The following is a 14,070-nucleotide window of genomic DNA, read 5'->3' as shown; positions in this document are numbered from 1 at the left end:
TCTTCGTCCCTTCCAAAATTTCTTCTTCCCCTCCATAATTAATTCCAAAATCAAAAAGCAATCCAATTCAAAAGTGTAAAAGAAATTCAAAAAATCAATTCAAAACTGAAGGGTCAGGTCAATGAGCTTCTGGGAGAGGGATGGCACCCCTTTGATACCTGTTTGTTTAAGATTTTTTTCATGAAAAAAAAAATTATTATTTTTGGAAAAAAATCTATTTTATAAAATGTTATGATGTTTGTTTAATTTTTTAATAGTTTTTGAAAATAATTTAATATGATAGATAAGAGAGAATGTGCCATAAAATAATTAAATAATAGATGATTTTTTATAAATAGAGATGGTGAAGATATCATATAAAGTGTAAAAATATCAAAGTTACAATCATTTTTTATTATTATGACAATACATAAGATAATATTTGTGTTTTTATAAAATCTTTAAACTATTTTAAAAAAATTATTTATTTTTTAATTGTGATCAAACTGCACCTAAAACTTTTACTTCATTTATAGATTGATAAAAGGTGATTAGTTTGTTTATTTAATATACCTCTCTTATGGGCTTTGAATTTCATTGTAAATCAAAACACACCGTTTTAATCCTAGTCTTTAATTTATATTGCAGGCTGTTTGTGAATTTCAACCACGTACGCACCATGAACAAGAGAAAAATTTCATCATCTTCTTTTCTTAGTGATCAAAACAAGAATGATTTTTGGGGAAAAAGGGAGAGTAAAACTAGAAGATTAATATGTGAAAACAATAATATTAATGATTTTTGGCAAATGGTTCCAATTGGATTCCAATTTTGCCCTACAGAACAAGAGCTGATCGTGGCTTATTTGAGGAAGAAAGTGATGAATGAGCCGTTACAACCAAATCCAATTATTGAAGTTGATATCTATAAGTTCAATCCTCAACAACTATCCAGTAAGTTTTTTTATATCTTTTTTTTCTAATGATTCAATATATTTTATTAATATTTTTTAAAAAGATTGTTTTATGCTTTGGTTTTAAAGAAAAATATAATTGTTGGTCCTCATACTTTTAGCATATTTTTATGTTAGTACTTATATATTTTCTATTGCTCGTGGTCCCTCATGTTTCATTTATTTGCAATGTTAGTTTCTATGTGTCTAAATATGATCATAATGACTTAACAATGACTAACTTATATACAATCTTTGTTATTTTTTTGTGATGATTTGTTAAAATTATAATGACTTGCATAAAAATTGAGCAAAGACATGTATCAAAATCCTTAAAAGTATAATGGATGAAGTTTTGGAATAAAGAAGACATGACAATTACAGTAAACAAGAACTAAATCTAATCATAATTAGAAATCTATAGTAGGCCTATTTATGGATTAGATCAATAACATTAAGGACGAAAGTGATCAATAAATTGAAATCTGAGCCACTATTCTTCCTTCACACATTATTAATATACATGGATTTCACATCATTATTCTATTTGTCATGTTAGCATACTTTAATGATGTTATATGAAATGAAGGATTACTTAGATAAGTTTAGAAAACATTAAAATCTAAAATAATAGAAAATAAAGTTGAGGGACTAAATGAATAACTTCCTCAAATGTAAGAGATTAAAAGTTATGTTATTGTTGATTCATAGTTAATGATAATGGATTATTTCTTGCTATGAAGCACAGCAATCACATGAATAAAATAATAGTGTATTATATATTAATTAATTATAAATGCAGGACAATATAGGAACTATGAATCACAAAATGAGTGGTACTTTTTATCACCAAGAGATAGAAAATATAAAAATGGAAAGAGGCCAAAACAATCAACATTAGATGGGTATTGGAAGGCAACAGGAAAATGTCAATCAATTCATTTAAAAGATAAAACAAATTTAATTGAAAAATGAAGAATTTTAGTTTATTATGAAGGCACTCATCAGCAGAGTAAGAAGACCAATTGGATCATGTGTGAATATTTCTTGGATGAGATAACACATGCAAGAACAAGTTCCTCAAATAAGAAGGTTAGTAATATACTAAGTTCTATATATAAATAATTGCAAATTTACAATTAACTACTTCATTGAAATTAAGAAGAATTAGTTAAATCATTCATACTGTTTGCAAAAAAACAAAGAGTTTTCAATTTTATCCTTATGAGATAGACCATCTTTTGAAAAACTTATTTCTAATATACAACCTCCAATTTTGTTTATCTGTTACTTATAACATATTTTATTAGAGAACTAAAAAAAAATTTAACCCTTTCATTTGGAATGGGAGGTAATACTAAGGGCAAAGTAGAAGAAAATGACATTTTCTTTCCCTAACATTAAGTTTTGCTCTTCTTCAAAAAGGAAATTAGGGGAAAACAAGGGTGAAAAATGCCATCTTCTTTTTTTTTTTGGTTTTCTCCTTTAATTTTCTCTCATTTCCTATTTTTTTACTCATTCCAAAAAAAATCCTAAAACTCATTAAATCTCTCTAAAAATTTAACAAAATTTTAACTTTACCCCAATTAAAATATACATACTTTAAAATTTTTTTTTCCTCATCAACATTTAATAGAGGTAAAAAGAAAAATTACTGATAAAAAATCAATGACATGTCTTAGAATTAATCCAAGGAAAATGTCTCTCTTTCTTGTGAATGAGACTGAAGGAGTATGCAGTATTTTAACCCACTCAGAAAATTATAAAAAAAATTAAAATTGAAAATTGTGCAATGTAATTTTTTTTTTTTGAAAAAAGGACTAACAATTTTTTTAGAAGATGACTTGTATATAAAACCAAAAGGAGCATATAATTTTCATGTCACACCTTAAGTTTCCAAAGTGTAATCGGCTAGAATACAAGAAAACTCATATTCCATAAGCCTAAACTCACATATTATCTGATATATTAATTACCCAAACTCATTATATAATTGACGTTTGTATTAAACAACTACTAATATTTTCAAAATATTTAACTTGTAAAAATTTCGGCAGAGTCTCTCCTATAAGTTGGACTACCTGAAATCTTTACAACTTGCCAAAAGAATACCCATACAGCATACGAAATTCTACTCCAATACAGTATATATGTACAATCCCAAAATAATTCAATCAAGGATCCTACCTATAAGATTCGTGGAGTGAATCTAGAACAAAACCAAGATATTTAAATATTTACATTAATCCACAATTTGGACGGAGCAACAAAATACTTCTTATTTCAAGGAGTCCTACAAGATCAAATGAAGAGCAAGTTCACTTCTACTATCTAAATATCCAAAAAATTCTTCCAGTAAATAACGTTCCCAAATAATAATAATATTAAACAAAAATGATAATTATGAATGTATAATAGGAAACAAAAGACTATTCTAATTACAGAAGGTATTAGAAAATAATAATATAATTTAATTTTGATAATTGAATGAATAAAATAGAAAGGGAAAGTAAACAATCATGAGCAACCATTTAGAAATATGACTTTCTATATAAAATAAATCATAAAATACAATTCTTAAGAGCAAGAATATGACTTTGAAAAACTTATTTTCTGTTAGGACCTCAACAGAACGAATAACAGGCGTGGACACATAGTCCACGAGGGTAAGTAACATCCGCCGTGGCTAAAAGCCACGAAAAAAAAACAAGCGTGGATTATGTCCACGAAATTACACCCTCCATTCCACGTGTATTGGCCGACACTCGGGTCTAGCACCTCCAATGTACCCTACTAGCTAGGTATGCCGTGGCGCACTAAGGGCTAATGATACTGTCGTTAGTAAACAATATTCTGTATTCAGTCTCGTAAAACATTTCTGGCATGCATGGAATCTATAAACTCTTGTAATTCAAATTGTTCTTTAATTTGGAAGACATAAACAATCTTTTCACGGTAATTTATCTTATCCATGCATGTATATATATATATATTTATATTTATATTTTAAAAATGAAATACTATGAAAATATCTACATGATTAAAGTTGAGTCATAATCAAACTAATTACATATGAATGAACTAAATCTTAAGATACGAATAAAATAAAATAAAAATCAATTCAAAACAATTAAGGTAATTAAATAAGGTAAAAGAAAGATCATTGATTCTATATATTATGGAACATTATTTACTTACCTGGTATGCTGCCAAGTTCTAAAAATTCTCTTTTCTCAACTTCAATTTAGCTTCTCCTCTTCTGGAACCCCTATTAGATATAATAAAACTTTAATATCTCTTTCTACAATTTGAATCAATTTTTCATATGTCCACTTTTATGCCTTCTAATTTCTCCATTTTTATTCTTAGCCAAACTAATGGCATTGTTATTATTATATAATCCTAATTATGCTTCTAGATCATCCTTTGCCATTGAATTAACATAATTATTATAATGCACACCCATATCATAATTTTCTTGTTTAGTAACAAAATTCAAGGCTTCAATTTTAATATTAACTAAAGAAACAACTTTCCCCTTAATTGTACAGCTCTAACTCAAAAGGGCAAGAAAAGAGTTTAAAACTTAACATCTAAAGCAAGAGAAATATCAATATTCAGTATATATACCAGCAGCACAAAGATGAGAATGAAAATTCAATTAGCTAATTTAGCATTGTGAAGAAGAAGACATCTACAACATAGAGAATAAGAGAAAGAAATCATCAGCAAACCTTTAATAATGGCAAATCCACTACTCAACGTTCATGCACGGAAAGAAAGGAGGAGGAGATCACGGTTCCCTTAAGTTTTCAGCAACAATGGGTGGTTTTTTTTTTCCGTTTTCATTTTTTTCCGGTGCTATAACAGACCAAAAAGTGAAGAAGAAAAAGAAAGGAAGGGCCAAAGAAACAAAGGACTCGATGGAGATGAGCAACGGAGGAAGAAGAACGGAGAGCAAAGGTCGGTGGAAGCTTAGAGAATTCTCTTTCTCTCTCGTGCTCGTCTGCTTTACTCTGGTTTCTTTTTTTTTCACTCATTTTTGTTTCTTTTCACCGACCAGGAAGAAGAAGATTTAAATAAAAGACAATGGGGAAAAATTACAGGAAAAGACCCAAACTTATTTGATAAAATTACAAAATACTACCCACCAGATTTTTTTTTAGATTATTACATTTCATTTGTAATTTTTGTAGTGTTTTTAATTATTAGGATTACACTAAATAGAAAATTTCCTTTCTCTAAATGATAATGATTTTGTTTATGTACTTTTTTCTACTTCTGTAGTTGGATGATTGGGTTCTCTGTAAGATTTACAAGAACAATAAGATCTACAAGAATAGTTGTTGTACTAAGGAGGAAACATGGTTAGAACCATTAAGAATGGAGTCAACTCAAATGACTTGTTCTTCCCAAATATTGCCTCAACCTCCTCAATCATAGCTTGAAAGCAACAATATGGATCAATTTCAGTTCAATAATCCTCATTCATCAGAAATCTCTCATGCTTTTCCTGGTCCCGCATCTTTTTATGAAATTATAAATAAAAAGTCAAGTTCAGATGATGTTTGGAAATACATAGATCTTGAGAATTTGGACACAGAAAACAATGATTCTAAGATCTCAAACATGCTTCCTTCTATGGTGGACACAACTGCATCATCAGTAACAGCTCACTCAAAAATGGAGTCTTCAAGCTTCATATTCATCTGATGATCCCTATATTGTGGAGGATGTAATTATTTTCTCATTATGTAGTGAATATGAAAACAAAAAAAGAATATTTATCATAAAATATTGTGAACTTCTCTAGCCAGTTTGAGGAATATTTATATGTATTACTCTTGTGATCCTATTTATAGTTTATAGAGAGAATATTTGTTTTGATTCTATTTATATGCCACCTCAATGATTATTACATCCATTGTTATCTTTTAGCCCCTATTAAATGTTAGGAAGGTTAATAACTGTTAGAGTGTATGATTTTTAAAATATGTATATTTAATAAGGGTTAAATTGCAAACTTGTTGAATTTTTAGACAACGTTAATGAAATTTAAAATTTTTCTTAATTTTGGTGAAAATACTAGAAATGACTTATGAATAGAAACATAAAGAGTAATTTTAAATACTTTCAATTTTAAATTTAGAAGCTAGTTAACTTATTTACATATTGAAAAAGCTACTTTCTTCTTGAGTTTTGAAGAATCTGAATGAAGAGGAAACTGTTGTCCTATGTATAATAGAGGTCATAGAAAACAATATGTTATAAAACATTATTTGTTAGAATCTATGTTTAAAGTTAAAAGGCATTAATTTATAAAATCATAGAAGTAATCAATTTCATTATACATATATTGCCCATGAGAAGAAAATAAAGGTAGTAACTCCAAAAAATTAACAAATTTATAAGGACGTCAACTAATTTTAACTTTTTTTTTCTATTTATGTGAGATAGTTAAAAACATCTTATAATATGAAACTAAATGAATACCATTCTTAAAAGACAACACAACCTAATTTCTTGATCTTTGGTCAACAAGACCCTGTCGCAACAAAATGCACATTATTTTTCAAGCAAAACAGTCAAATAGTCAATTTGAGTCGCCTAAATTTCATGCCTTTCTTAGAATTTTAGTTAAAACAATCTTGCAAGAATGCACCAAAACTTCATAATGTAAATCCCTTTCTTCTTATAGGTGGTTCTCTTTCTGATTCAACATTCCAATTCCTTTTTTTTTTTCATTTTTCTTGTTCTTGAGAAACAGTGGCCTTTCTCTTCCTAGAAAGAAAAGAATTGAATCAAACAGCTAAAGGTCATATGAGCGTTACAAACAACAAAGGTCCTTGAGGTTTGCAAAAACATTTTCTTATTTAGTCATTCAATTTGTGTTTATAAATGGCTTTCTATAGTTGACCATAGTCAAATAATGAAAGTTGTAGGTAGAGCCGATAATTCAAGTGGGCTGAACTTATTCAGATCGAATTCAATTCAGGCTAAATTTATTTGGATTGGACTTACAATATCCCACCATATAGAAAAAGTTCATATAACTAAGTTCAACCCTAATCTCAGGTATATTCGAGCTGGCTCGAATACATGAATTATTAAATATTATTTTATTTTATTTTTATATAATTTCAATTTTTATTTTAAAAATTAATATTTTTAATTTTATATTATTTTATTAATAATAAAAAAGGAATTCAAGTATCGAGCTAAATCCATTTCGATTCAAACTTGGCTTAAATTTCTTCGGGACTAGAGTAAACTACTTTGAAGTTTGAATAAGTAAATAAATTTTGAAATATGTCCTTTTGTTTTCTTAATCTGCATGAAAATTGTCAGAAACACATTATATAAATACAGCAAGAGTATTTAGTGAATGTACCACCCTTTTAATTAAATTTTTTACTTTTTAGGCGTTTCAAATGAAACAAACAAATGCATAAAGTATTTTGTTTACAAATAAGCCTAAAACATTTGGGTCAAACTTGAAACTGAATACCCTTAATCTAAGTTCCCGAATTCTTTATTATTATTAATTAAATTAAATTGAAATTAAATAAAAAATGAAAGTATTAATTTTTTAGATAAAAATTGAACTAAAATTAACTAAAAAAATAAAATAATATTTAACAATTTAAATAATCGAGCTAACCCAAATAACTCTATAAGGCAAAGGTGTCATTTCATAAAAGTTAATGGATAGTTATATATTATTGTTGACTTAAGGATATTAGAAGTTTTTGAAAAAAAATCTTTTGAATATTTTTATACCTTATGTTTGCTTCTTTTTTAATAGACATTAGTTAAATTTAATGGAATGTATACCATTGAACTCATTAAAATAAGTTTATGAGTACTTTTATACTTTTGTTCACTTAAAAATACTGTAGCTGTTTTGCGAGAAAGAGTTGTTGAGTATTTTTGCTCTTTAACATTTTTTTTCTTTACAAGATAGTTAAAAAATGTAAACTGATTTTTATGAGTTAAAATTCGAAACTCGAATATATATATATATATATATATATATTGAAAAAAGACAATGGGAGGATTTTATTTTTTTTAATCGTGTCATAATAACAGAGAAACAAAAGCTTTGCAGCAACGCAAAAGAAATATCAAGAGCAATTCGCAGGTGGTCGAGTAACACCAAAATATCACATCTTCTTCCTCTGTCAAGAAGTCTTCTTGTAAGCACTCTTCAGTTTTTTCAAGTTTTTTTTGCAGTTTATTCTAAATGCTCCCGCATTCTTTCGCCATTCTCTCTTCCTCTTTTAATAGCGAGCATTCGGCTTCTATGCTAATACAATCTATTTGATTAATGCTTTTTGATCCGCCTGCAAGATTGATATGCTTGTTAATTTGTTTTCTTTGCTGTTTCTTTATCGGTTTAGCTAACTTTTTTTTTTTTTGCTAGAGTTAATTATTGCCCCAAAATCTTTCATTGCCATTGCCATTTGTCGAAGGTTTCTTGGTTAATTTCTTGCTACGTCTAACAAATATTAGTTTTAGGGAATCTGGAATTTGCATTTCTCTGTCAATCGTATCTGTTCTCTTTTGTACACAGGTTGGAATTTTCTGGATGTTTTATATCTATGCTAATCTGGCAAGTGGCTTCAACCTTTGGAGTGATACATGAAACTATTATAGATCTAGTCTTATAAAAAGTTTGAAATGGAAATAGTATAGAATATAAAAACTGTTATAGTCTTATGGACGGTTCGAGAGGAAATTAGAAAAGGAAGTTAGACTAATGTTCTGAGATTCCTAACATGTAAGGAATCGGGAGCATATCCATAGAATAAAATAGCTTGGGACAGAGGTGATAGATAAAACAAAGTACAGGAGCATCAATTATTTTCTCGTTGTAAATCAGGGACAAGATTCTGATAGACTGAAACAAATAGTAAGCTGCTATTACAAGGAATTAAGAAATGGCTAACTTCATCTTTCTTAGTGGACTTGCTGTCCTCTATTTTTTTACCCCATTTCCTGGCCTGATATTGTCTTCTCGTTTAGTAGTTTGCCTTTTTTGTCTGGTAATTATTTTTGTCTCAATAGAAGAGAAAAGGTACTTCTTAATGCATCCTTTGAAGTTGTGGAATGCTGAAACAAGGGAAATCTAGATGCATAAGAATCAATTGATCTATAATTTACTAGTAAGTGTGATTTAGTTTTTGTAGCTTCAATTACAGCAACAATTTGTTACTTAGAATGAAGAAATAAAGCAATAATTGAGACAACAATTTAATTGTCTTTAATTAGTTCATTAAAAAAAATTAAATAACTAGGTGAATTCCGTTGCTCTGATTAGAAAAACAGAGAGAAAAATATTCATCTAACTGAAGTTAATGGGAGTATCTTGCTTTATCGAGAGACTGAATTAAAAAAATGACTTAGTTTAGAGATACCTGATGGAATTCTGAGTTGTGTGACACGGAAGGTAGCAATCAGGTACAGAAGAAATTCTGTATTTCTATCTTCTCTTTTCATTTTCCAATTAATAATGAAGCTATAGAAGCCTATGGAAAAGCTGATGCTCCTCTATATAGATCTGAGTTCAGTTTCAAACCCACAAACAATTTTCCCCAATTCCCATGAGCACTACCGTCACCAGTACCCCTAACATTCTTCCTCCTCTGTCTTCAATCACTAGTTCTTTAATGCTGATGCAATTTTATGAAAGGAGATGCATGCATACTCTCATCACGGATTCATGAATAGCTGGGCAATTTGTGATTCAGTTGAGGATTTTTCTGTACCTTTGATATCAGTTTGTGGGACACAGGTGATTTGCTAGTTGATACATCCGTGGCTTCTAGCAAAAGATTTTGCTTGATAGATTTCAAGACATTAATATGACACCGTTTTTTTTTTCTAGGTGTATTCCAACAATTGTCACAATGTTTTTCAGTTAATTTTTACTTGATTAAATTTTATCATGCCTTCATGTACGGCGCAGGGTTAACAGGATATTGGTCCTATAAACGGAAATAGAAAGAGTTGCTTGTAGAAAGAAGTACGCATCAGTATTCATGTGGGTTGATTTCAATCATTTCATTTAAATGACTCTAACTTTATTTTATCTTTTACACACACGGACGCACGCACATTTACAATTTCACTATTATTGAGCCATGGAAGTAGTCGCTTGAAATGGATAATGTATTTTATATAATATATCTCAATATTAGTGATATCATAATATTGGTGATGTTTAATATTTTTATTTTTTTATGCATGAGAGATTCAATATATTTTTGTTTTTTTATATATATTTTTTATAATAGAGGCTAATGAATATATACTCCAGAAGGAAAAGCGATTAGTTTATTTCATGCCTCTTAATTACCATATACGCTTTGCACATTTTATAAATCAGTGTTTTAACCTAGCGTTTATGTGGCAGATTATTTACGACTTTAAAAACCACGTACGATGCCGGAGAGGAACCAGTCATCTTCTTTGCTAACTGATCAAAGCATGAAGTCTAAGAAGCAAAAAGTTGAAGATAGTAGTCTGACAAATCACATTAATGGAGGATTATGTGAAAACAATGTTAATGATTTTTGGCAAATGGTTCCAAGTGGATTCACGTTTTGCCCTACGGAACACGTGCTGATCATGGCCCATTTGAGGAAGAAAGTGATGAATGAGCCATTGGAACCAACCCAATTATTGAAGTTGAAGTCTTTTAGTTCAATCCTGAACAATTATCCAGTAAGTTTCTTTAATTTTTTATGATTCAATATATTTCATTAATATTTTAATAAAGGGTTTTATGTTTTTTATTATTGGAGGAATGACAATAAAGTCTTCAAAATTTGGAATTTATGAGAAAAATGTTGTAAATATTGATTCAAAAAGTTGCAAATAGGAATTTCAAATTGAAAACTGAGAGTTATATTTAAAATTTAAATGTCTTATTTACAATTATAACTCCTGAATTGATGATTATTTAAATCAATATTTACAATTAATTTTCCAAAAAAATTAGAGACCTAACTGTTTAATGTCATTCTTGCTTTATTCTCATGTATGTGTTTGTAAATGAAAAGAGGAAACTATATATGTTAATGTTTTAGTGTGTATAATTGATAAGCTAACTTGAAATACGGTTGTAGTTGAATACTTTTCCAGTAAATTTTGGTATAATGAAATTTTTTGTCCCATCTGATTGCCTCAATTATTTATTGGCTCTTGAAATTTAATTTTAATAATCAAGCCCCTAAAATTTGATTACCATGTACAATTTGTCCTTTTATGGTTTGAAGGAGATGTAAAATGGGGTTACAAAAAAAAAAAGGTGGGAATTGAAGATGGTTATAAACGATTAAGGTAATTGTGTATGATTATTAAATTTTAGGGACCTGATTGTTAGATATTAAACTTTATGAACTAAATCGAAAAGTGAAGCAAACTTTAGGATCAAAAGTTTCACTATCATAGTAATTTTTTATTAATTATTGATTGGTCCTTGAAGTTTATTCTTAATCTGTCAAGTCCCTCAAATTGGATAACCATATAAAATGACTCCTCTTATGGTTTGAAGGGGTGTAAAATGGGTTACAAAAAGAGGTGTGATTAAAGATGCTTGTAAGCAAGGTAGTCATGTATGATTATAAACTTTTAGGAACTTGATTGATAAAAATTAAACTCTAAGAACTAAATTGAAAATTGAGACAAGCTTTGAAATAACAAAATTCATTATCCCAATAAATTTTCATATCAAACAAATCATATTTCATAGTTAACCACATAATGGATTAGTCTCGTACATTTTTGTCAAGCATGACAATCACATGAGTAAACTAATTTGGTTATACATGTATATTAATTATAAACACAGGACAATGTAGGAGTTGGGGGTCTAGAGAAAATGTGTGGTACTTCTTCTCACCAATATGTCAAAATGGATCAATACAAGATGGCCATTGGAAGTGACAGGAAAATGTCGGTCCATCCATTCTGATGATGGAAGAACATTAATTGGAAAACGTAGAACTTTGATTTATTATAAAGGGAATCATCAAAGGAGCAAGAAGACCAATTGGATCATGCATGAGTATTATTTGGATCTGACAACACATGCAAGAGTGAGTTCCTTAGATACGAAGGTTAGTAATACTTCATCCAGTCTTATATATTGTTATTAAAGCTATTCAATGAAACTCGAATCTTGGAATAGTTATATGATCTAGTTTGGTCAATATGGTTTTAATTTCTTGCTCTTGTTGAGAAACAGTAGTTTTTCTCTTTTTAGGATATAATTAATTCTAACTCAAAAGTTATGGTCAGGTTTAGTTTGTTTGGTTTCATTGTCAAGCTTCTTGTTTTCAAGGTTGGGTTGACGAACCAACTCTGACCGAGCCAAACCCTAGTTATAAGTTGTAACTATTTTGCTCAAAGAAAGAAATGGTTGATAAATCATTGATATTGTTAGAAAATATATCATCTTTTAGAATACTCATTTCTCACACATGCAACATTTTATTCTACTAAAATAATGTGAAAAGGTAAAATTGAAAGAAGGTAATTAATCATCAATCTTTTTATATAAAGTGATTTATAAAATGGATTATCAAAGGAATATATAGTTTTGATTTGTACTCTTTGTAGTGTTTCTAATTATTAGGATTATCCTAAATGGAAAATTTTCTTTTCTATAAAAAAGGATACTGATATTGTTGTATACTATTTTTTTTTAATGTTTTTACACTTTTGCAGTTGGGTGATTGGGTTCTATGTAAGATTTACAACAACAACAAGAACTTCATAAAAAGCTATACTAAGGAGGACGCACAGTGGTTAGAACCATATTTAAGAAAAGAATCAACTCAAATGACTCATTCTTCTCAATATCATCCTCAACCTCAATCACAGCTTGAAAGCCACAGTATGGATATGATTCAGTTGGATAATTCTCATTCATTAGAAATCTCTCATGCTTCTCCTAGACCTCCATCTTTTTATGAAATTATAAACAAAATGACTCATTCTTCTCAAACTGATTCTCAAGATCAATCACAGCTTCAAAGAAACAATATGGATCCGATTCAATTCAACAATCCTCATTCATCAGAAATCTCTCAATCTTCTGCTAGTCCTTCATCTTTCAATGAAATCAACAATGGAACGTCAAGTTCAGATGATGTTTGAATGTACATAGATCTTTCACAATTTGGACAAAGAAAACGGTGATTATATGATCATCCCAAGCATGCTTCCAGAATTAATGGAGCCTGAGATTGATACTGGAGGAACCAGGCCATCTCATATCTCTATAACGCGGAGGACGTGATTAATTTTCAATTTGTAGCATGAATACTGAAAAAAAATCTGATATGTTTCATTGTTGAGAATATTAGTCATAAAATATCTTAAACTTCTTTAGCATGTTTGTTCCTGGTTGAAAAGTAAGATAGAATAGAATGGATTAATTAAAAATAAAATGGGCTAAAATCGTAATGAATCAATGGTTATATATAGATTTTTGTGAAAGGCAAGCAATGAAGTGGTTGAGATATTATGATGATGACTAACATGTATGACGTTATAAATCTTAATTCCTAGTGTTTAAGGAGTATTGATTACTATGGAAAGGCTATTTTCAAGTTTGTACTAAAGAAAGATATTTGCATATCATGAAAGATATAGTGCAGTTGAGGATATATGTTAACTTGCGTTAGAGTTTTGCACCTGACTGGAGAATATTGTTAGCAAAATATCATGTAATTTTACTATGAATTATGTAATAAGTTATATTGGTCCAATTTATAATTTTTGTCTAATTTTTAACTTGTTCGGCTCAATCCAAGTTTGACTCAGCACAACTATTTCCCCCCAAAAAAAAATACGCAATAATAAAGATGATAATAATATATTAATCTATTAAACTTAAAATATGAAAAATATATTAAAAAACTAAGAACAAACTTGTGTTTGGTTTAATGATAATTTAGATTTAAATTAAATATTTCATTTGGATACATAAAAGTCTATAAATTTGTTCCATGTTCAAATTCATATTATATAATATTTTAACGTCAAATTTTTTTTATATCCTAATTATTTAAAATTTTAGTTATTTCAACTCTCATATTTCTTTTTCACGGTTTTACTATTATTACTTC

At 28.7% G+C, this 14,070-nt stretch overlaps 1 protein-coding gene across 3 annotated transcripts; it reads left to right on the top strand.

The window, feature by feature from the left end:
* The first annotated feature begins 8,025 nt into the window (after positions 1-8,025).
* On the top strand, positions 8,026-13,289 carry LOC129320041 (NAC domain-containing protein 20-like). 3 transcript variants are annotated; one of them, XR_008595612.1, is made up of 5 exons: positions 8,210-9,725; positions 9,900-9,974; positions 10,347-10,657; positions 11,787-12,054; positions 12,665-13,289. XR_008595612.1 is itself a non-coding variant. In XM_054965179.1 (4 exons), the coding sequence occupies exons 3-4, from the start codon at positions 11,842-11,844 to the stop codon at positions 13,094-13,096; spliced, it is 645 nt and encodes a 214-aa protein (XP_054821154.1). In that variant the 5' UTR covers positions 8,026-8,127; positions 10,347-10,657; positions 11,787-11,841; the 3' UTR covers positions 13,097-13,288. The 3 variants fall into 3 exon arrangements, 1 of the variants encoding a protein (XP_054821154.1); XM_054965179.1 differs by lacking the exons at positions 8,210-9,725; positions 9,900-9,974 and adding an exon at positions 8,026-8,127 and having other exon boundaries at positions 12,665-13,288; XR_008595611.1 differs by having other exon boundaries at positions 8,210-9,974.
* Positions 13,290-14,070: the final 781 nt, after the last annotated feature.

Source organism: Prosopis cineraria, unplaced genomic scaffold (assembly GCF_029017545.1).
Source record: "Prosopis cineraria cultivar Desert tree isolate PC_DT_omini unplaced genomic scaffold, ASM2901754v1 PC9, whole genome shotgun sequence".
Lineage (NCBI taxonomy): Eukaryota > Viridiplantae > Streptophyta > Magnoliopsida > Fabales > Fabaceae > Prosopis > Prosopis cineraria.
Note: the sequence above shows the minus strand (reverse complement) of the source record. Positions and strands in the feature narration are given on the sequence as shown.

What these genes read in the sequence shown, in the direction of transcription:
- LOC129320041 (XM_054965179.1), top strand. Translation starts at nt 11,842, where the DNA reads ATGTCAAAATGGATCAATACAAGATGGCCATTGGAAGTGACAGGAAAA. An exon ending in TGAGTTCCTTAGATACGAAG is followed by an intron (nt 12,055 to 12,664) that starts GTTAGTAATACT and finishes ACACTTTTGCAG; the next exon opens with TTGGGTGATTGGGTTCTATG.